The sequence below is a fragment of the Papaver somniferum genome, unplaced genomic scaffold (assembly GCF_003573695.1).
Source record: "Papaver somniferum cultivar HN1 unplaced genomic scaffold, ASM357369v1 unplaced-scaffold_11, whole genome shotgun sequence".
In the NCBI taxonomy this organism is placed as follows: Eukaryota; Viridiplantae; Streptophyta; class Magnoliopsida; order Ranunculales; family Papaveraceae; genus Papaver; species Papaver somniferum.
In genome coordinates this window covers 527,842-553,189 of record NW_020619936.1, presented here as the reverse complement: position 1 = coordinate 553,189, position 25,348 = coordinate 527,842, and the positions used below count along the sequence as shown (strand labels likewise).

Genomic DNA, 25,348 nt, shown 5'->3' with positions numbered 1-25,348 from the left:
AATATCATAATCAGGACTAGTTTTTAAGTAATTTTCCAAAAACGCGTAACTAGTACTATAATGTTCCTGATTTTCTTGCTCGTAAGACCAATTCGCGCGTGGATAGTAATTGGGCTCACTATGGTATGAACCATAACCTACCACTATTCCCAACATGGTCATAGAAAGGATGATGTCCATATTCAAATTCAGGTCGATAATCATTGTATTGACTTATATCATACCAGTTCGACATTCTTAATTGCAAGGGAATTCTACACAATCACAAACAAGGCTGACTCGACCAAATCAAACCTATAGAATCTAGCAAACAAAAAGCATGATGGCTCCACTTAGATTTTTTTTCTAGACCAGTTTCTAATCCTTCGAAAGGGAATTCGTTACAATTTAAGCAAACCCCTCTGGAATCAATCTGAGTCAAAGTAAGTTGAATTGAGGCGAGGGAAGCTCAGTGGAGCTTTGATACCCAAGGCCTCACCGCTATCACAAGGCGGCGCAATCACGCATTCAACTCACAGAAACCATCATGAACCTTGAAGTATGCTAAAAGAGTAACCAATATTTTTCGAACGACTTTCCTACTAAGCTCGTTACCCTATAGGTCTCGTTCTAGTCAAAATTTTAAGCTTAGGTTCGCGTTTTGTTTCATTTTCCTTAAGCGGGCAAGAAGGGAGCGGTGATGAAATCCGAACCCTTATGTTGTATTGGATAGGCCTTGCCCTTTACATATAATCACCAACATATCTTGAAGCAGTCGGTTCAGTCCTCAACATATAACCACCTTAAGGCAGACAATAAACCCGCTGACAGGAGATTCGCGGGTGTTTAGAAGTTTACCTCCCGTACCAGACGGTCGAAGAACCGCTGTAGTCGACTCGGGCCACTGACTCCGGTGTCAGTGTGCGAACCCGAGGGGCCGAGACGATATTGTAATCGTCGTCCTTCCCTGCAAACAGTTTATATTTAAAAAAAAAAATTATATAACCCTTCCGTAGGGTTTAAAATTAAAATAAATTGTCCAAAGTCCAGTCCAATGAAAAGAAATACAAAAAATAATAATAATTATTACAAAAAAAAATAAAAAAAATGGAAAGTCTCTTAAAAAAATAAAATAAATAAATCTCTCTCTTTTTTCTTTATTTTTGCTTTGTCTTTTTCCTTCTCTTCTGACTTTAAGCTTTGATTCCAAGGTCTTTAGTATCCAACTTCAAACATGTAATACAAAGGCACAACCAAAGAGACGTAAAAAGAACAAATGGAATAATAAAAAATAATAAAAACCTAAAAATTCTATCTAAGCACAAATCCGCGTAGGCGGCGCCAAAATTTGATGTTTTTCAAAATTGTTGTAGTGATAGTGGTAAAAAGATTCGTTTCAGACTTGTGAAGGAAATAGAATTTTTAGATTTAATAAAAATATATATACAAAAATATTAACAATGGGCGAGAGGTACTGGGACTAAGGATTTGGACGAATTCACTACACAGGGTTCATTCATATATTCTTTGACAATTTAAAACTCAATAAAATTAACATGGACTCTGATTTTGCAAAGATAGATTCTCAAAACATCGATTGTAAGTCCTAAGCATGATGTATCGAAACACCTAAGCAAGCATACATCATCAAATTAAATAACAACCAATTAATTCAAATCATATTTCAATTTTAAATTAATGCAAAAGTCATAAAAAAGAATAAAATAAATTACCCCAAGGATGAAATTCAGCCTCCTCCGTCGTCACAGTGTTGGGTTTTAGCTCCTCATGATGAAAACACGCTCAAAATATATTTTTATAGCTCAAATGGTGTTTACAATGGAGAGAAAAGGAGAAAATGGTGTAAAACTGCAATCTGCGACGCACACCAAGCGTCACAGAATGAACGATAAAACACAAGTGATGCTGCTGTTTAGACTGCACTGCGACCCACGGATGTGCGTCTTAGACACTGTTGATAAGCGACTGTCCTTGCGAGTCTGTTCTTGGTGTTCTTCATAAGCAGCAGCAGCAGAAACAGAGTTTCATCAACTCTTGATTTCTGCTTCTCTGGACCTCCTCTCGATCCCAAACTCTCGACACCTCTTCTATGAGTCCCCAGCACTCTATATATACTCCACAGGATCAAGAAGTCTCGCTATAACTCGAGATAATTATCTCTTAACTCGGTTTGATGAAAAAATATTCTGGGAATATTTTCTTCCCTGATTTAGCTTCTCACGCGTAGATTTCCATCCTGGTCACTCTAGAAATGTTTTCACACGACCCACAATGTTGCTAGAGCCCTCATGCATGAGAAGAACACGCTCAAATCTTATCCAATCCCGTGTCCAACCCGTGTTTTCCTGTTTTGCATTCCGTGAATTATCCAGCTAATTCTGGCCAAATTTGATCGAACCAAAAGCCCAAAACGTGTTTGCTAGGACATATCACAACTCTCTACCAAAAATCAGCCATTGAATCGCCCTAGAACACGTTCAAAAATTCCAACAAAACATCTGCCAGTTGATAGTATTTTTTCCCGCCAATTTTTGGTTTTTGAATCTGGGAAGAAGATGTCCTCCCCCCTAACCAGAACTGGGGTGCGAATAGCAGCTGCCTTTTGGGTGACCTGGGGTGCCCCTTAGTAATTGAGGTGCCCTTAATCCAACGGTGAGGGTCCGAATAACACGTGTCCTCCGGGGCTTTTACCAACTTTTCGAGCCGAATTTTCCAAAGGTGCCTACAAACACATAAAACACCAAAATTAGTACAAACTCGAGTGCCAACAATATATAGTATTGAGATCAAATTAAACACAAAAATGTGTCTATCACCCCTGAAAATTTTAGGTATGCCCTAAAACAGGATTCTTTATACGACATAGGGGTGAGCAAAAACACCCACATCCACGAATTTTATCCAAACTAATCGTATTTCAACGGGTTGACACCCATTCCGTTTCTCGCGCGGATACAGTGCGGTTGAAATTTTGAAACCGATCGTTTTGGTTGGACGGGGGTGCTATATCACCCATCTGTTGGACGCCCAACCCGAAAGGAGGTTTTGGTGTTATATCAAAATATGAAGGATAAGCTAGAGCCTGAATAAGGTACTTACAATTAAAAGCTAGAGAAATAACCAAGATCAGAATCAGAGAGAGAGACAAAGTTGAGGATACTATGGACTCAATACGCATGGTCACTGATTTTTTTTGGATGTGTTTATTTTACACAATATTAACATTAGTCTTTATGTCATTATATCTTGAAACCCGCCTATCCACTCGCTTCTACCCAACTTATCCGTTCACCAATGGATATTTTCTCCGTTGGGTAATGGATTGGGCGTTTATGCATTTCTAATATTCGTCATTTCAATGGATCGGATACAAGTGGTACAAAATCGGCACCCACCATGCTTTGCTCACCCTACCACACACTCACACGAGTGACCCAATTTAGTTTCGGGCAAGAAATTTCAAAGTATTTATGGACAAATTAGAGTTTGGTTCAAACATAATATATTGACTCAAATTTTTCCCCAAGCAAACAACAACAGCTCACTTCTAACGGGTAGGATGATTAAAATTTTAAAATAGAAACTGTCGACCGAGTCAATTTTCTGTTAGGTCATTTTGTTGAATATTATATACTATTATTGTGTGGTCCTAAAATATTACTGTTTGGTTCAAAAGTGGAGAATATCCATGCGGGATGACGTCATCAATAATGTCATAATCTTTTAATGTTGAGAAAAATACCATTTTTTTAATATTTTTTCTATCTCTTAATAAAAATGAATAAATAAGAACTTGTATCTGAAATATCCTTTGAATCATATGTCCAAAAATGATAAATTTTATATATTCGGCAAGCCTCAACGATACCTTTCAACAAGTACCAGTACCACTGTTGTTATATTTCAGAGTTTTTAATTTTTACCTTATACTTTAGCTAAAAATGAACTATTGTACGAAAAATGAACTACTATCCGAGTTGCTTCTAAAAAATGAGATGCTTAAATGAACTACCATACTAGCTAGTTTATTCTAAAATTAAATTCTTAGGATTAAGTAATATATATACGAGTTCATTCTACATAATGAACTTCTATAAGACTTCATTCTGCAAAATGAACTAGAATGATGAACTACTATGGTATGGGATATATATGGGAAATTCACATTCATTCATGGCTAATATTTTGGATATCTTTCAAATTTAGTTTATTAATTATTAGAATAATTACTTCCTTGTTTAGGTTTATCTTGTTTTATGAGAATAATATATTCTCTTAGGCCAGTTTGGTTTGAATTTCTAGGTTTAGATGTTTGAGATTATGAATAACTTATTTCATTATCTTTATAATTTAGCTTGCGAGCTCGTTCAATGAAAATACCATTCGAGTTAAAACCAGATTGTTTCTCTTTCAGATATTGATCATCATCACGTTATCATTATTTTTCTCCTGGATTGGAGTTGTTTTCGTCTTTGGGTCTTGTTTGCCGTAGTAGATCCTCTGCATGTCGATTGTTTTCAACTCGTTTCCTTTGTGTCGTATCATACTATTATGAGTTTATTCTACAATATGAAAAATCATTAGGAGTTATATCTACAGTATGAACACCTATCAAAGTTCATTCTACAATACAGACTATCATTTAGGAGTTTATTTTATAATATGAACTACCATAATGAATAGGGCTGCACATGGGAGGGTATGGGCGGGTATAAGCTAAAACCAACCTCGCACCCACAGACTGCGGGTTTTTTTTTTTCATAACCAACCCCGCACCCACAAACAGCGGGAGGGTTTTGTTACCCGCCCGCTACGGGTTGGGCGGGTATGGGTTTAAACCCGCTTTATATTCAAGTATTTAGAGTAACTTCTATTCTCCTTGATTAAGTGAGAAAAAAAAAAACAAAACCCCAAAAATATTCATATCTAGGAAGTTCACATATGAAGATTAAGTGTTGAATCTGTTGATTTTTCGATTGTTGTCGATTTCTGGTGAAGATTCGAAGTTGTTGTTGTCGATTTCTGGTGAAGATTTCTGGTAATTGTCGTTCGTAGGTGAAGAAGAAGAACTGAGGAGGAAGAAGAGGAGAGGCCGAACAGAGAGAAGAGTGTAAAAAGTGAATGAGGGTTATCAGTTATCCTATCTACTAGTATTAGGGTTTCATAATGGACGACTAGGATTAGTTTTATCTAATGGTATATAATATGCGGGTTTTTTGGGCGGGTATGGGCGGGTATTAGCTTAAACCAACCTCGCACCCACAGACAGCGGGTTTTTTTTTCATAACCAACCCCGCACCCACAACGGGAGGGTATGGATTAAAAACCCACGGATTTAGCGGGTACGGGTGGGTTTGGGTATCGTGGGAGGGTCTTGTGCAGCCCTAATAATGAACACCTCTTGAGATTCCATGCTATAATATGAACTACCATACTCAATTACCATTATGAATTCATTTTAAAACATGAATTATCAATCCTATAATCTGAGCACCCATTATGAATATATTCGACAATAAGAGTATTTATCACGAGTTCGTTCTACAATATGAGCTATCACTGCGATTTCATTCTCCAAAATGAACTTTTATTATGTGTTTATTCTACAAATAAATTGTTAACATATACAAGTTCATTCTACGAAACAAACTGCGCACTAAAATGAACTACCACGTTCTAAAATAGTGTTCGTTCTCGGATATGAACTACTATTATACCGTAAAAGATAAAACATAGTATCACGGGTACTTGTTTTGTTGATCTCGTCGAGATCTTTCCGAATATATAAAATGTAATTTTCAACTTATATTGAGAAATATTTAGTTTTTAAGTTTTTTAATTTTATTAAGGTCAAGAAGCGAGAGAAATTAGTAGAGAGAAAATAAAGAAGAGAGAAAAAAAAAAGAAAAAAGAATTATCATTATATATTACGTGAGAAAGAGAAAATATCATAGAGAGAAAGGGTGCTTTATATATTTTACTAATATTTTTGAATAACTAAAGACCAACCTAAAGTCTCCTTTTGTTGGTGGACCAAACAGACTTGGGCCTACCTAAGAAAAACAAACGACAATTTCTCTAAATTCAACCCCTAATGGTCTTGTGTGTATGCAGATCGCTAGACTTTGTAATGATGTTGATCAAATGTCTAACCATGTAAAATGAAAACAACTTAGACAGAATATGGTGGTTAATTTGTATGTACTTCGGAGTTCCTAGGAGCTATAAAACTTGAATATGTATTTCGTAGGCACTCTAATCTATAAATTTTGTACTTCGTCGATAAAAAAGAAAAAGATATTAGCCTCAACTCATAATATTACAGTAATGGTTCTAACATTTTTTTTTCTAAACAACAATTAAAATTTATTCAAAAATAGTTCCAACAATTCGTTTTTTTTCTAAACAACCACTAGTATTTGATTCAATGATATATTTTACATGTTAGTTGTTTTTAATAGAAATAGGTATGCCTCAAACAAAAATAGTAGAAATAGGGAAATCATAATCATGAAATATTCCTCAAAAAAAACATAACCATGAAAAATCCAAAACGCAATTAAATCCCGAAAGAAAAGACAATCTAAAATAATAACACTCGATTCTGGGGTTCTACCAGGATTTATAATCTTCTAATTTTAACCACATTCATAAACATGTCTTGCTCGTAATCCATCTGGAGTTTTATTTAGCCAGTTTTGTACCAACGATCTAGGAATTTTCCAAAATGTTTGGCATACCTTGTTACATTCATTTTCGCCGAAATTTTATTTTGGTTTTCTCCACTGTCTAAAAAAAAATCTCAACGGTATTGACGATTGACAATTATCTAAAAACAAGAGAAACTCATTCAGCTAGAAAAATAAAAACATATATATATATATCACATAAATACAAGAAATACAAGGTTTATATGTTATGATAAAAACTCGATCCAACAACTTCATCAATTTAATATGTAAAATCAACAAGGCGTGGGGAGGGTTCACTTACATGATTACCAACTAAATACATGAGAAATACCAGCATCTTAATGAAATGTTAGTTCATGTAAAAATAAATTACTAATCAGAATCAGAAAGATCCAAATTAATAAAAAAAGAAAAAATAGTAAAGAAACACCAAAATGACTATCACCCGTTCACAAATTAGTATTCCTTGATTCCTAAACTTACAAAATAGAATTTTAAGACAGCGTGATTAAAAAAATATACCATAGTTACGTTGTAAACCAAGTTACGTTTATATCTCATTAATTATTTTGGATGTAGAATTTTAAACGTGGAAGTTATAGGTCTAGGGATTTGGTAGAATTACGTATCCTTTGGTACGTTTGGTTGCCCAAATCCTTGGATTCACGTTTCTTATGAGAATCAGTTTTTCAGCAAATCCTTCATATAGAGTCTGATCCCTCCCCTATGCCTCCATACAAAGACTGACCCCTCTCCCCTATAATTTGTTGGGAAACTTCCAAGGGATAAATGGACCCACTATTTTATTAATTTTAAATCCCATATACATACAATTTAAGATTTGAAAGTAATGATGAACAGTGCACATACCTTAAAACAAAGAAACCCTATAAATCCTGGGAATTTTAATTGAATTAACAAACACACAGAGGATTTATATGAATACGAGAATTGGTTATTTCATTGGATTATAAATTTTCGGAAACGGCGAATCCTACGGACAAACCCACCATAAACAAATTCTGACACCACTAGTGCGACTGGTTTTATAGTAAGAAAAGGTGTGTTTCAAACAAAAAACCAAAACAAGTACCAATAACAAATAACATAAATAAATTCTCGTATACACTGCAACTTGCATTTCAAAGAATTTCGGGTTGGCTTTGCCAAAAACTAAACATATACTCTCCCATTTTTACTGAACAACAAATAAAAAAAAGAAAAGAAAAAAACAATGCTCCTATCCCAATATTGGTGCCATCAGACATCAAATATGCCACTATGTGATTGTCTAAACCCCCGTTGTCAACTCCTTTTGACTTGACAAAAGTTTTACTACTAACAATACAATAAATAGTTTTATTATATTATTGGATAAATATTATTACATGAAACTAGTTGGAAGCCTAACAAGCTAAGCTCCAACGACATACTACTACATTAATTGAACAGGTTGCGGTGCTAACCTACCAGCGAGCCTCATGGATAACCTAGCCAAGTGAACCGAAACGGCGGGAGGGGGTTGAGATTGTGTCATGAGGGGGGCAAACTAACACTACCTTCCATGTTAATTCCTGCAACATTACGCCATTGGAGACTCGAACCTGGGACCTCCTGAAACGCATCAAACTTTGGGGAACATGGATGACCAGCTGAGCTAGAACCCGTTCTTCGACTAGTATGTTCCAGAAACTTCTTGTCATTCCTAATTCTACTAGGTTTCCTTACGTAGCAGTACTAAGATTTCCTTAATTATAGTCGCTAAAATTTCCTTAATTATAGTCGCGAAACTTGGGAACCAAGTAGTCCAATCGCTGTAAATATACCCTATTACTATGCTTCAATTCACCTCCCGTAGGTCTATCCTTCTTGTCTTATTTTCTCTTCATTTTTCATCTTTTAACCTTTCTGTTGGGATTATATGTTTTAAAAACATTATTAATTTCCAATAAATTAGTGTCTCATTTAAATGGTTTTATTGTGTCATTTATTCTTCCTTTAAAGAATAAATTAATTTCGTTTTTAATGTCAAAACCGTTTTTTGTTGAATTGGTTAATGATGCTAATTGCCAATTTATTAATGCATTTCATTTAATCTTATTTAATGCTTTGACTATTATAAATCAGATTTTGATGAAAAAAATTGAGAGAGTATTTGAAACATTTTTAGTGAGAGAGTTTTTCTTTTATGTTTTGGTGTTAAAAAGAACTTGGAGAGTTGTTGAAATCCTTTTTGTTGTGAGAGAGTTTTTCTTTTATGACTTGTGTTTACAAAAGAAAAGATTTTTAGAGAAAGAAAAATAAGTGTGTGAACATCTCTTATTTTTTTAAATGAGTTTCTAAGCAAGAATGAAGCGTAGAAGTTTCACATCCTCTCACCGTGCAAGAGCGATTGTGTAAGAGATTAATGTCGAATGTTTTATCCTGGGGACGATGCGCCATTGAAGAACTGCTTGCACAATCTTGGGCAGAGCCGCGAAACGTCTTAAAGATAGCGACCTAGTCCGCGACTCAGCCATAACGTTGTTTGTTTCGTGTTTGGTTTTATTTGTTGTGCAGGCATAATTCGGAAATTTTTCCAACAATTTTAAGATATTTTATTCTGCCATGGATATCAAAAAGAAAACAATTGCTTAAACGCGATAAGTATCATGTTTTATTTTCATTTTATATAATTATAATTTGTATAATTTTTCTTTGACAATGGAAAATGATGCTTGAAATTTAGGTAACATAATAGGTAGAGTTAAATTTTATGTTTGATTTTGATGAACTAGGTTTGTAACATGGATAATATTTTTATCATGAATATCTAACATAGAAAATATTGTTGATGTGAAACGAATGTTTTTTAACATGTTGTAGGGATGTATTTTTATCTCCTATATGGAAACGAATTGGGTCTTGAAATTTTAACCTGATATATTAGACATGATGAGGGTCATCCATGCGAAATTTCAGAAATTGTGGAGGCCTAAAACTATTTTTAAAGTATTTTATAAAACTGCACAACGTTGCTGAAAATTTCTGACGAGCAGAAGTCCTTGTTGAATTCGCTTTTATGATCTTTGTGTTGATATTTTGTATTTTTGTATAATATCAAACCTGTAGATAAGGAACTTATCTTCAAAACCCATTTTGACATTTTCCATTTGGATTTTTAGTTTGAGAGACGTAGTGATTTTATGTTTTTCCAAAATATAAGACGTATATGGTACTTGAGATTAGAGATTAGAGATGTAAGAAATTACTTCAAAAATCATGTTTTGATTCTATTATTTCGTACTCTTATTTTGGTAATGAAAAGGAAGATTATTGTTAGCAATCAAACTAGTACACCACATATGTTTGATAAAATGCTTGATAGAGAGTTATAAATATATGATGTTATAACTATATAATTTTGAATCTTTATTTGACACTCAAGAGAAACAAAGAGTACTATATTTTGATTGATTTTTAAGTAATTATGTAAGTGCATACGTTACTTAGTTTTGGTTTCGAATGCTCACATGTAAATGATTGTGACAGGTGAAAATTCATTTACTTGAGCAAAATTTTATTTTCCAATGAAATAAAATTGAGGGAGATTAATCGATTTTTGGAGCAATGGGGTTGCTGATTTCTTTGATGGTGTGCAAAGAATGGACAATGGTTTATAACCAATTGAGCTTTAAAAGCAATGGAGGTATGTTTGATGAACTATTTGTAGTTATTGTAGTGATCAAATAATGGCATTCTAAATTGAATGTTCAATCTTGGAACAAATACTAGGAAAATAAGATATTGAGAATTATTGTGTATGACAATAAACATGTGACTCATATAAGTTTGGAACTTATGAGGTGGAATTTTATACGAACCCAAAACCGAAACAATTAGAAACCTAATCAAAACTAATGTGAATATCAACTCTCACCAAGAATGAACATAATATTGATTATGAATTTATTTCTATTCTTGCAGAGCAATGAAAGGATATCAAATGTTATTAACAACACTTTTCAAGCCAAGTTAATGTGAATTGTGGATACGGTGATAGGTTGGTATATATTGGTGTTTTACACTATGTTTGTTTTGATAGGTTATGGTTCAAAAGTTGAACCTAATCATTTTGAAAGAAAGTGGTGTTGAGATATACTCACATCACTAGGATTTACGGTATTGGTACGATCTCAAAGTTTACTTTGGGTAGAACAATTTTATTAAAAAATGTTCATACTTCCGAAATGAGAAAGAATTCTAGTTTCCGCCTATCTTGTTATTAACAAGATTCATATTAGAAATTTGTTAAACTTGATCATTGCACTACTACAAATGATAGGTTATGGATAAAATGTTTGAATATAATATTATAATTTTATCATAACATGAATTGAATTTTGAATATTTGAAATATGAGATTTTGTCATGCTTTTAAGAAATGAATGAGTTAGTAACGAATGAGAGCATGTTATAGTTTCTTATAAACTTGGTGAATTTGTGAGTAACATATATGTAATCTTACCTAACTCATAAAAGCATGTACACTTCTAAATCTTACGCAACTTGCAATGGTTTTCGATGAAATAAAATATTAGAGAATTTTATAAAGATGCTTAGAGTAACTTGTTTTGATATCAAATATGATCTATTGAGTAGTGAATTAGAAAATGTTATTATCATGAAAATTGGTTGAATTTTTATTCTCTATATTGGGTAAAACGTTTTGGATCTAGATCATTGGTTCATTAGTCTTTCACATTTTTTGGAGTCTTTGGACATTGTTTTGAAATTCTTGTTTGAGTCAAAAAATAGTGGGGGTCCATACCCTATGATTTACCAACTTTGATTTAAATCAGAGGAACTAGAAAAATGAAGGTGACAAGCAATTCACTAAGAATGAACCTAGAAATGCATAACTATAGTGAGACTAAAAGTTAGTCATGGATATTTTGTTGCTGGAAAATAACTTCTTATATAGAGTAACTTTGTTCTTCAAACTATTAAATTTTTGGCAAAAAGTTTTTATGAGCCTATTGTTTTTTAGACAAGCAAACAAAAAATTGTTGACTCTTGCATTCATGTCGCTAAATAACTTACATGCTTGTTTTGTTGATGTTGTTTCTACAATGTATGATTTGTTATAGTCATAAGTAGAAATATATACTTCTGTGTAAGTTAAGGATGAGAATCTATGTAAACCAAGCATGGAAAACTATGTAGTTTCAACAATAAAAGAAATTATATAAGTTAGATAAGTTATAATTTATATTCTGAAAAACAACTTTAAAACAATTTATAAAATAAAAAATGTTTACTTGATTCATTCGAATGATTTCAGAATTTATGAAAGTGAAATGCACAATACTATTTGTTTTGTATGCATTAGTGATTTTTTGAATTTTTATTCTAACTTATAGGATGAAAATGAAATTGAGAACATGCTTAGTTTGCTATTTGACATGAAAGACTTGAGTGAAGATGGTGTATATTTTTGAAATGAATTTTTTCTTTCTCTGGATCAATTTTCATTTCAATGAAAACAGAATTTTTAAAAGAGACAGAAATATATATAGTCTGACTGTAAACAAGTTTTCACTCATTTGGTTTACTGCTAATGCTTTTGAGATTGTGTGTGATTTCACTAGACATGAGTATGGTAGCTCAGTATGCTTCTTTTCTACGTGATTGACTATATATATATATAAGTATTTTTTGTAGTGGGGGTGTAATATATTGCTTCCATAGTGGGGGTTTTATATTCAGATTTACCAATCCTAGTATGAAAAATTGGTAAAATATTGAGAAGGTTATGAGGTGTTTCAAACACATCATACGCCTAGAAATACACTATCTAAATGGTTACCGCAATCCTTTAAGGATGTTGCGAAGCTGATTGGACATCCTTTCAGTTGAATCCTTTAAGGGATGGAACGATTCGATCCTCTAATAGATAGAGGAACAAACATATTAATCCAATGTGATAGTACCGCGGCCATTGCATGAATTGAGAACGTAACGACAACTACAAGAGTTGATTTTATGAGAATATGGATTATATAGTGTCTGAAAAGAGTTTTCATTATTACTTTGACGAAATGATTAATAAGAAGATGTGAATATATCTTAGGGATGAGGTTGATGCCCATTGATATTGAGTCATCTTTGATGGATACCCAACCTAGAAATAGGTTCAAAGGTACTAGACAAAGTCATAGGTGATATGGAGATGCGAGAATCATGTTTTTGAAGAATTCATCCCACGGCATGATATCCTGAAGGGAGTAGAGGTTGAGTTTAATTTTTAGATTTTAATTTTTAAACTCGTAATGATGTTTATATCTCTATATAGAGTGGGGTACTTTCAGGAGTACTCTTGATAAACTCACCTATGTGAATGTGAAAGTGTGGCCGCTTTCCATGAGAATATGGGCAATTCTCTAGATCATTCATTAAACTAGGATACAAGCACAGCGCCGTAATGTGCTGGCTTTAGACTTTACACTAGTATAGTCGTGTGTGTTAAGCAGTCTTTTTATTTCCTAGAGTTCAAGACTTACGTTCACTCAATGGTCAGATTTTAAGATAGCCTATTGACACTACGTAAAGGTTCAAGTCGCCAGACACCTTTGCTTATGCACAACTCTGTACATTCTTGCTCAATGTTTTGAAAAATATAAGTGGGGGATTGTTGGGATTATATGTTTTGAAAACATTATTAATTTCCAATAAATTAGTGTCTCATTTAAATGGTTTTATTGTGACATTTATTCTTCCTTTAAAGAATAAATTAATTTCGTTTTTAGTGTCAATTATAAATCAACTTATTAATTACCAACTTATTAATGCATTTCATTTAATCTTATTTAATTCTTTGACTATTATAAATCAGATTTTGATGAAAAGAATTGAGAGAGTATTTGAAACATTTTTAGTGAGAGAGTTTTTCTTTTATGTTTTGGTGTTAAAAAGAACTTGGAGAGTTGTTGAAATCCTTTTTGTTGTGAGAGAGTTTTTCTTTTATGACTTGGGTTTACTAAAGAAAAGATTTTTAGAAAAAGAAAAATAAGTGTGTGAACATCTCTTATTTTTCTAAATGAGTTTCTGAGCAAGAATGAAGTGTAGAGCGATTGTGTAAGAGATTAATCTCAGCTGTTTTATCCTGGGGACGACGCGCCATTGAAGAAATGCTTGCACAATCTTGGGCAGAGCCGCGAAACGTCTTAAAGATGGCGACCTAGTCCGCGACTCAGCCATAACGTTGTTTGTTTCGTGTTTGGTTTTATTTGTTGTGCAGGCATAATTCGGCAATTGTTCCAACACTTTCTCTCTCTGTAAGTTTTCTTCAATAATGCCTGGAGCAGTCAGCAATGGCGGTGGACAATATGCAGATCCAGAGATTATAGTTATTGACAAAGAAACAGAATCACACCACACTTTTGATGTCCAATTCAACACCGATGAAATCCGCACAATAGTAACGGATAGAACATCGATAGTCAATCAATGGATTGCTGGTGTATATGAAGGTTTCTCTGATGAACTCAAAGACGACAACAATCTCATCGTGGGTCTCGACATTGAATGGGTACGGTTACGAGAAACCGACCAGCGAAACAAGATTGCTGTATTGCAATTATGTTTGGAAAATCAATGTTTAATTTTCAGTTCCTTGGTCGTGATAAAGATATGCCTCAGAATCTCATCAATTTTCATGACGACAAGAGAATTTTATTCGTCGGAGCTGGGATCGATCAAGACGCGCGTAAGCTTTGGGTTGATTGGCGGCTGAACGTTGCTAGAAGTGAAGAACTTGCAGGTTTGACCGAATATACGCTCGGAAGAACAGATCTTTATCGTGTCGGCTTGAGGTCTTTGATGCGGATCGTGCTCCGGCAAGAACTACCCAAGCCTAGAGGGATTACCTTAAGTAGATGGGATATTGGTGATTCCTGGGATGAGGGTGTTTTAAGGGACGAGCAGGTTCGTTATGCTTGTTTAGACTCTTACGCTTTGTATAAGCTAGGTATGAAATTGATGTCTCGTCTGGAGATGATGAATAAAGTTGGTCCCAAGGAGGGTTTTAAAAAGCCTCCTCAACAAATTAACCAGGGCCAAGGACCTAAGGCACCCAACCAGGGACAAGGCGCCAAGGCACCTAACCACGGACAAGGCGCCAAGGCGCCTAGCCAAGGCCAGGGCGCTAGGGCAAGTAACCAAGATCAAGGTGCTAGGGCACCTAACCCAGTCCAGGGCCATGACACAAAACCCCAGTACTATGAAAGCCGCATCAAAAAGCCAACATAATTGGATTTCTGGGTATGACGTTTCTTTAGTTTTATTGGCTGGTGGATCTACCAAATCGATTCTTGTTATTGTATTTTTTTGATTTAGTTCAAAATATTATGGTTTTCGATTTGAAGGCTGAAATTTAGTATTATTACTCACTCCGTTACTTTTTAATAAGTTGGTTTGATTTTTAAAGAAAATTAAGAAAATTTAGAGAACCAATCATTAAAAGTGGTTCTCATGACACTTGTCAATAAAAGAAGTGAAGTGAAATGGTGACACTTGTCGGCAAAAGAAGTAAGTGAAATGGTTACATGACACTTGTCATAAAAAGAAGTTGAGAAAAGTGGTCCCACAAGACCAAAGTAACATTTGACTTTTCCAATTAGTAAACCAACCTATATTTTTGAAACATTTATTTATAAAAACCAGCCTATTAAAAAATAAAGGAGGGAATATTATTATTATTATACGAAGTTATTAAATTTTCATATTTCATGCAATTTTCCGTAGTTCCTTGAAATTTCTGGCTTCACCTAGTAGTAAGACTTGGCCATACTATGTTTCATTGAATAATACAGAGAGACGGCTTACGGCATTGACTTATTGAAAGAATAAAGGGAATTTATGAACCTTTACTGAAACAATTCAATTTCCATCAATGGCTTTCTCCGAATACAAGAACTTATCGGTCGGTCTTCGTTCATCGATATTTGTTTTCTTAATCATCACAATATTATCGGTACTCATTAGCACTACAGATTCAATCTCTTTTAACTTCCCAAATTTCGCAACAAATGTTTCTCAAATACAATTCCAAAACGATTCACATTTTGGGAGTAGCAACGGCGCCATCGAACTTACCAAGAATTCAGCGGACGGTAATTTATCTTGGAGCGTTGGGTGGGCAACTTATTCAGAACCTATACAACTATGGGATGCAACCACAGGAAGGCTCACAGATTTTGAGACACACTTTTCCTTCATCATAAAGAGCCTAGATGAAACTTTTTTCGGTGATGGTATGACTTTTTTCCTAGCCCCTTTTGGGCGTAAGCTTCCTCAAGATTCTAGCGGTGGACGTCTTGGCCTGATGAGTCGAGGTGTGGTTGAAACAAACATTACAACAAATAGATTTGTGGCGGTTGAGTTTGACACTTGGAGAAATGATTTATGGGATCATCCAAATCCTGATCATGTTGGTATCGACGTAAACTCTGTAGTATCTGTGGCTAATGTTTCATGGAATAGTAGTATGAAGGATGGAAGAACAGCTAATGCTTGGGTAAGCTATAATTCAACTACACATGATTTAAGTGTTTTTCTTACTTATGCTGATAATCCGGTTTTCAATGGGGATTCTATTTTGCACCATGTTATTGATCTAAGCAAGGTTCTACCTGAAAAGGTTATGGTGGGGTTTTCTGCATCTACCGGCGTCGGCTATGAAACTCATAAACTCCTTTCCTGGAAATTCAATTCCAATTTAGAAAACGATGAAGCAAGAATTGAAACCACCACCACCAACAAACAAAAAGATAGTAAAATTGGATTGGTGGTGGGTCTTGTTGTTGGTTTTGTTATTTTAGGTGTTGGCCTTGGTTTTGCTTTGCTCATTTGGTGGAACAAGAGAGGTAGCTCAAGAAACATTGATCCGGAGACGGAAAATTCTGACATGGACAATGAATTTGTGAAAGGAACAGGGCCAAAGAGGTTCTCATACAACGAACTGGTTCGTGCAACTAGTAACTTTGATGAGGAAGGAAAACTTGGAGAGGGAGCATTTGGAGGAGTATATAAAGGATGTTTAAGAGAGAAAAATTTGAAAATCGCAGTTAAGAGGGTTTCAAGAGGATCAAAACAAGGAAAAAAAGAATATCAATCAGAAGTAAGAATTATTAGCCAGTTACGACATAGAAATTTGGTTCAACTTATCGGTTGGTGTCACGAACGAGATGAATTACTACTTGTTTATGAATTCATGCCAAACCGGAGCCTCGATAACCATCTCTTCAGAGGGGAAAGTATTCTTACTTGGGAAATCAGGTACAAAGTGGCTCTTGGTTTAGCTTCTGCACTGCTATATCTACATGAAGAATGGGATCAATGTGTAGTTCACAGAGATATTAAATCAAGTAATGTAATGCTAGATTCAAATTTTAATGCTAAACTTGGTGATTTCGGTTTGGCAAGGCTTGTGGATCATGAACTGGGTTCTCAAACAACTGTCTTAGCTGGAACCATGGGTTACTTAGCACCTGAATGTATTATGACGCGCAAATCAAGTAAGGAGTCCGATGTTTTTAGTTTTGGAGTTGTTGCACTTGAGATTGCCTGTGGGAGGAAGCCAGACGAAGTAGCTTTGGGGCTTTCACTAGTGGAGTGGGTTTGGGGTCTTTACGGAAGTGGTAAGATCATGGAAGCAGCTGATGAAAGATTACCAAAGGATTTCAATGAGTTAGAAATGGAACAGTTAATGGTTATAGGATTATGGTGTGCTCATCCTGATTCTAAATCAAGGCCTTCAGCTACTCAAGTTCTCAATGTTCTTAAATTTGAATCTCCATTGCCTAAACTTCCACTTGAGATGCCGACTCCAATATATCTTCCAACAGGAACAGTTATGCCTGTTCTCCAGTCATTTGCTGGTCTTACTGATACACTGACAGCGCGATAGTTCATATTCTTGTAATAATCAGTAGTGTATATGCAATGTCCATTATTTTGTACAAGTCTTTTTACCTAGTTCTGTAATCACATCATTTCGGTATTCCGTAATTGAGAATTTCATAACAAATTGGCCCCATTCTATTCCACTTCCACAAATCATATACCCAAGTAGTCTGTTTAGTGATTTCTTATAAGTCAAGGCAAGTGATGCAAAGATGGATTCAGTTCCATCATTGAACCCAAAACCCAGAAGTTAAAAATAGTCATATATGCACTCATGGCTTAGCTAATTCCTTATCCCCTAGGAAGTTCCAAAGTCCAATCCAATACATGACCTGGATCACGTTGCTACTAGTCAAGGCTACCAAAAGTCTATCTGCCGACTAATTAATATAGTTTAACCTAGCTTCTAGGGCAGTGCTGGAACTAGTAGTAAGACTTGGCCGTACCATGAATTCTCGAATACGACAGAAGAACAGGTAACGGGATTCTCTGGGTTTCTTATCTTCATTTTCGGAATTGTATTTGGTGTCATATTTTTTTGTCTATTCGGTTTGGATTACAGACACTAGTCGATTACAAAATGAAACCTTTTTTTTCCTTAAATCATTCAACGAAAACATAACATCACTTTTCGGGGTTTCTTATCTTCATTTTTAAATGCATTCAAGTTTCTTATACTGATAGATCCCGGGAGTTCAGTGGATATTCTGTTTTATCACACATACAAGATTATGGGTGGTAGAGATGAAGAACTAATTCCCTCAACATACAAGATTTATGGTTTCAACGGGACAGCCAACAAGCCCAAGGGAGAAGTGAAGATGCGAATTCCTTTAAGGAGCATTTCAACAGAAATAGTATTTTGCGTCGTTGATGTAGAATCACCTTATAATGCTCTAATAGGAAGAACATGGTTGCATGGAATTTTAGGAGTGGATTCAACTTTCCACAAATGCATAAAGTTCCCTCCTACCTCAAGGTGTTGGAGTAATAAGAGGAGATCCAACTGAAAGAAAAACTTGCCATGACATTGATGTCGACAAATGTGAGGAATGCACAAGCAAGATAAGAAATTGGAAGCAACATATATAAGATAGCAAGAGAAGTGAGAGATTAATGGTGAATGATGTGAGCAAGGAAAATGAGATGAGAACGACTTCAGCGAAGGCGACAACAACCGCACAAGAAAGCGAACGTGTTAACATGAGCAAATTCAAAAAAAAAAAAACAGATTTGGTACTGAGACAGAAATCACCTTATCAAAAAAACAATAAGAGACAAATGGAGAACAAATGGGAAGGGCCATACAGAATCAGGAAAGTAGTTGGAAATGGGATATATGAGTTAGCAGAAGACAAGGAAGGAGTACTATCTGATGAGCTATGGAACCAAAATCACTTGCAGAAATATAATCCGTGCGACAGTCGTAGCACATCATAAAATGAAGAACGTATGCGGGAAAACATATTGAAAAGCATATGCGAACTCAATGAAGTACAGAAGATAAAAAATACGTACTGGCAAGACATCTTAGTTATGAGATAGGTTAGAAAATAGTAATCATGTGGGAGAATAAACAAAAGGAGAAGATGAAAGCATTGTATTGATCAAGAGTATGAATGCAAATGAAAATTTCTATTTTCTTACGATAATGTGATGCAAAAAGGCAAAAATAATAAGACCTTGTGATAAAACCTTAATAGAAGGATACAAATGTAAAACCTCTAATTAGGGAGGCTAGGTATCCAATTATGGCGTGCACCCTAGTTCGCATACATCAAGAGGCAATAATAAGACCTAACACGCATCATATTGAGAAAACATAGATAACATGGATCAGCTGAAAGCTACACCGACCCTGGAGCCTGAGTCATGGAAATTTTGGGTGAAACAAAAGCCCATCCAGTAGAGCACCTTAGTTGATAGACTAAGGTAAGAAGATCTCTACTAAGGAGTGAAGAAACTCGATCAAGGCGTCTAGGTACACGGTTGAGTCAAGAGTGCCTGGGGCGTCTGGAGCGTACCTGGATGCTTTTGACAAGTCTTGACTATGATGCACTCGGTCCGAAGAAACCCCACTTAGGGTGCGGTCTTGTAACCATAATCCATATCGGTGGAGGGATAAGAGGCCGCGAAAACAACTGATTGTTGCATCACTGAATGAGAGGAGCCCACCCTAACCCGGTAGGGGTAATCTTCCTTGAAGGGGCCGTCAGGGGGAATATAAGGACGGCACCCTCCATTAGGAAGCTGAATTGTGTAAAACACGCAAATATCCTGAGGCTTTTTACTCACGGGAGTATGTAGACTTGTCGTATTTGTGCGATAATAAAACATGTAGAGGCAACAATGCCAAAAAACGATAAGGCGAGATCAATGGGTTATTACATGCAAGTGTAAAAACCGCCTGCGATCTCGTCACACAGAAATGAAATCAAATTTTAGGAAAAATAAAACCTTTACTTAGGAAGGCTAAATAAGACCTCATGAGAAAGTAGAACAAAAACTTATATTGTTTTGCAGGTAAGAGAAATTAGACGCACAAATTCAATAACATAAGGAAAAACCAAAGGAAAATTTCTGCAATCAGAATGTATGGGCGCGAAAGGCGGATACTAAAGAACATGGCTGAGGCATCATGCGAAGACATATGCGAAGATATGAATAGAAGCCGCCTATATGGGAATGATGTGATTATGAATAGACATGTGCTCTCCCCAATCATCTTGAGACGATTAACAGAGGTAAGTATGGAAATGCAAGCACATACAGGAGTGTTATTCGCCTCCATATGATAGACTCACGCACATGCTAATGAATACAATACTCTCATAAAAGTGCACATGTTATTATCACTAGATTAACCCCGAAAGAACACATGTTAGAACGAAAAATACTTCAACTTTAACAAATACAGATGCAAGACAAGGAGAATTTACATTGAAAAAGCTTCAAATGCTTAAGAGTTTACACAAGAGAAGTTCAATATACAAGAAATTGGTAAAATATTTTCAAGTGCAAAGAAAGATCAACCATTTTCCATTCGTGTCTTCTTCATTGACCTTGTCAACTGATAAGTGCATATTTCACATATTTTTGGTGTCAATTCCATGCTAGTATTTGTTGGTTTTCTTGCAAATTATTGTATGTTACGCTTGTTTTCTCTTATTTGTGTTTTCTTAGGTGAATCATCAAAAAAGAAGTGAAATTGCTCTTACTTATGAAATAAAAGAAGCTAGCTACAAGTGGAGAAGGGCCAAAGACCAAAGGTCAAGATGGTCAATTTCTAAGGCAGTGGCAATGGCGAGGAGACAAGGATACAAACGCATTGGCGAAAGAACGGAGTCATTCGGAGTTCGTATGAACAAGTTATGAGCAAAACAAAAACTCATAAGACTAAAGGTCAAGATGGTCAATTTCTAAGGAATGTGCTATTGGCATCCCAACTGAATGTTAAGGGACACCTTCCTGTTAAGGGGCAATCAATCTCAAAGCAACTGCTAGAGGCAGTCGGGTCTTTTACAATAGGGGGCTGCCAAAATACGAATAATACTAAAGGCACCTTATTAATTACTCAGGGCACCTCTTCTTCCTTATTATGAACATGAAGAACATGGTAGTTCTTAATGGTGGTCATCATGATGATCACGATGGTGATGAATTTGATCAACAAAGATATTCGAATTTGAATACATCACTAGGTTCCCGTGGACGATATAAAACATGGGTTGTTGCCTGATTTCGAGTTTTCAACGAGAAACGCTTTCGTTGCTGATGATCAAAATATCGGTAATCAATGGTGAATGATAGTTATGGCTCACTGCCATTGATGATGGCAGTGATGAAAAGATGGTTCCTGCTCCGTGGTGGAGCCAGAAAAAAAATTCTAGGGGTGCTCAAATACAAATGTAGGGATTTTTAATGGGCTAAAATACTATTATTGGTGGACTAAATATAAAAAAATAGGTAAAACAAAGTGTCTTTATGTTGTTTTTGAGAATTTAGGGGGGCTGGATTCAGGGTTAGTCAACCCTTGGCTCCGACCTGTTCCTGCTGCTGCCATGGATTCTCGACGATGAAGAAGGGGTATGAGATGAGAAGGATACAAACGAAGTTTACGGTGTTGAGTGAGTTATAGTTGCTGGTGATACTGGGACTGGGTTCGACGAACAAACAAGAAGAAGAACGGCTGATATTGGGAGTTATTGAGTTGATTCTAGTCTGCTGTTGTTCAGGGACGGAGCTACGTAGAGTTCAAGGGTGGCCCCCATCCCACCTATTTCTGGTTAATTCATTGGTGATCCCTTAAAATTCTTGCGAATTAAAAAAATCTCTTAATAAGCTCCTCTTAAATAATTTTTTTTAAAATTCGCTCCTCTTATATGGAATTTTTGGCTCCGTCCCTGCTGTTGTTGATTGAGATAATAATGACGCTGTGGAGATGAAGGTGCTGCCATTGAATATTGAGTTGAGCTTTGCAGTGATGGTGGTCGAGCCGGTGATGAGCAGAGAGTCGCAACATTCGATTGCTGCTGCCACCATTAATGTCGAGCAGTGATCAATGGTAGTTTCTGTTGGAGAAAATGGAAGAACAATCTTAGGATAATGAAACTGCTACGTTGGTGATGGTAACGGGATTGGTCGACGGCAAAGGCTTCTGCTATTGGCCGGTGAGAAACGATGACGCCATTGTGGGACCATTCAACTTCTAGTTTCACCTGGTGCAACCGAAGAAGAAAGCGGTTGATAAAGACATGAGGTGAAGTGGTGGACCTGTGGAATACAAAAGCCAAATCTAGTTTCAATTTTGAGCCGTACACATGGCGAGATAAGAAGTAGAGATGATGAGGTAGGATGGCCTTCTCAAGTGGGGTGATTGAATTGTGACAAGGAACAACCCGACAATATCTGATATGAAAACAGATATCTGACGCGTCTTGAGAAAGGTAGTGATCTAGTGCGACACGGCCCGTTGAAGCTGGACAAACCGAAGGACCATATGAAGACACACGTATCTCTTGGATGATCGAATGGATTGGGGATCCTATACACACTTCTCAGGTGCACCCTGTTACTCCGAATCAGCACCAATTAATCCCAACTGCAACCAGACTGTTTTGCCAACCAACTTTGTACTCTTATCGACTCCGGATTTTATGCACGGTGTCGAGAAATCTGGGGAAATGTGGCGGTGACATTTCTCTATAAATAGAGTCGAATGCAAGAGACCAAAGACTGAAAGACACCACTGCTTCCTTTACTTCTTCCGGATTCATCTGTGCCAGTAGCCAGAAACATAGAGTGAGAAACAGAAAGAGCTCGTGGCTTTTGTCGCAAGCTTTTGTTTTTAGTTTTACTTTAATTCCTTCTTCTCTATTTATTTGCGAGTATTTTTTAATTATGAGTAACTAATTTTTTAATTGATTAGGGATGATTTCAAAGTCATGAACCATGAAGCAATATTTTCTTTAACCACGTTTATTTCAAGTTTTATTATATTATCGATTATCTTTATACTTTTATTGTATAAGAATATTATGGGGTTATTTAAAGTGATCAATTAAATTAACCAATCAATATTTCTTCTACTAGTTTAGGGTTGTGTGACACGTGTAATTGTCACATTAACTCTTTACACAAGTATTCTATAGTTGGTTGCAATATAAGTTCAACAACAAATAAATTTGCATTTAATTAGGCTTCGGTTCAGTGACGGTGAATGATTTCATCATCATCTTTCTCCTTATTAATTTAGACCAATATTCATTATCTCCGTTTTATTAGTTAGTTTGATTGAAATCTAAAAAACCCCTTCTCGGTTACTTTTAACAACTAGAAACTCCCTGCTCTTCGTGGGAACGAACTCCTTGCCATTATATTACCAGTTAATTGTGTAGAAAGAAGTAATTAATTTGTCGTGTAAACGACGCGCACCATCAACCTCAGAATCGTTGCCCTCCTCGTCAACCTCCTCATACTCATATTCCCCTTCACTGTCAGATATATCAGAATCTTCTTCATTCGGAGCAACTTCAACGAATTTATAAGTTGAAGAAGGAATGCCATGATCCGCACAAACTTTCTTAATAGCTGCATCACGAATGCGAACAACATCATTGCTCAAGTTGGAAACGGTTGTAGTGATCTTTTTCTTGAGTCTGCGATATCACTAGTACAAACAGACCCTTTTGCCACGCCAAATTGGCGTGTCCATAGGGGTTTTGACACGCCACTTTGGTTTGGACTTGGCGTGGCTTCTTCTTGCGTGGTTTTAGGTAAAATGGTGTCACTTTAGGTAGCTTATAGCCACGCCTGCCATGCGTGTCTATTTCTGCATGAAATAGACACGCCAGAGCCATATAGGCGTTGCTATTTAGTGTCCCAAAAACTTAAGTATTGATACTCTATAGACACACGATTTATTGATTTGGCATGGCTATTTGGTTCGCTATAGACACGCAAATTGCTTTTGGCGTGACTATTTGATTCACTGTAGACACGCAAATTGTTTTTTCGCGTGGCTATTTGGTTCAATTTAGACACGCAAATTGCTTTTCCGCGTAGCCATTGATTATCCGATAGAAATGCCATATAGGTTTAACGTGGTTATATTTTATGTTTTAGCCACGCCAATTTGACTTACCTTCATCCACGTGGTTGTATTATGAACCATTGATTACCATCCACATGTAACGTTCTGAGTGTTCGTTGGATATCATATAGACACGCCCCATAGAGCATGGCTATATGTGATATTTAGCCACGCCAATTTCCAATTACCTTGATCCACGTGTCCGTGTTAGGAATCGTTGGATATCATTTAAGATGATGCAATATTGACCGTTATTATATGCATCCTTCAATGTCCACATGTAATGTTGTGAGTCGTTCATTGGATATCCTATAGACACGCCCCATATAACGTGGCTATATATGATATTTAGCCACGCCAATTTACAATTACCTTGATCCACGTGGACGTATTAGAAATCGTTGGATCTCATTTTAGATGATGCAATATTGACCGTTAAATTATATGCATCCTACACCGTCCACATGTAACGTTGTGAGCCGTTCATTGAAGAACCTATAGACACGCCATATAGCGTGGCTATATGTGATATTTTACCACGCAAATGTACAATTACCTTCATCCACGTGGTTGTATTAGGAACCATTGAATCTCGTTTAAGATGATGCAATATTGACCGTTCAGATGTAACGTTGACCGTCCACATGTAACGTTGGGAGACGTTCATCGGAGAACCTATAGACACGCCATATAGCGTGGATTCATATGATATTTAGCCACGCCAATTTATATCTTCTTAATTTGTATTTATGTTATGTTTAGCCACGCCAATTAATCTCGAAGCGTGTGTATTACGCGTGTGACGCCTTTAAGACGTTCAGATATGACGCATCGAAACCGTCCACCTGGCACTATCCAAATTCTCTTATACTTTATAAATTGTGGTTAAATCTGAAATTCATATATGACGAAAATTCATATTATTATTAATAACACAGTAAAAAATGTTGAGCTTTGGTCTAACAATTTGCAAAAAAAACATATTAAAGACCATTTATCCAAAAATCATCAGTTTTTCTTCAATTTTTTTGATGGTGGTGTCTCTGCATGCAATGGATCAGGTTGTGACATTCTCGACGCGCCAAACCTTGTCTTCCTCTGTTGCCCATCTGAAAGTTGG

The 25,348-nt window shown here is 35.9% G+C and overlaps 1 protein-coding gene and 1 non-coding gene across 2 annotated transcripts; both read left to right on the top strand.

The window, feature by feature from the left end:
- Positions 1 to 6,125: 6,125 nt before the first annotated feature.
- On the top strand, positions 6,126 to 6,185 carry LOC113328594. The gene has a single exon (XR_003349470.1). It is a non-coding gene; the product is annotated as a small nucleolar RNA SNORD78 (small nucleolar RNA).
- Positions 6,186 to 15,624: 9,439 nt separating this feature from the next.
- LOC113328539 (L-type lectin-domain containing receptor kinase IX.1-like) lies at positions 15,625 to 17,675 on the top strand. The gene has a single exon (XM_026575621.1). The coding sequence runs from the start codon at positions 15,625 to 15,627 to the stop codon at positions 17,638 to 17,640; it is 2,016 nt and encodes a 671-aa protein (XP_026431406.1). The 3' UTR covers positions 17,641 to 17,675.
- Positions 17,676 to 25,348: the final 7,673 nt, after the last annotated feature.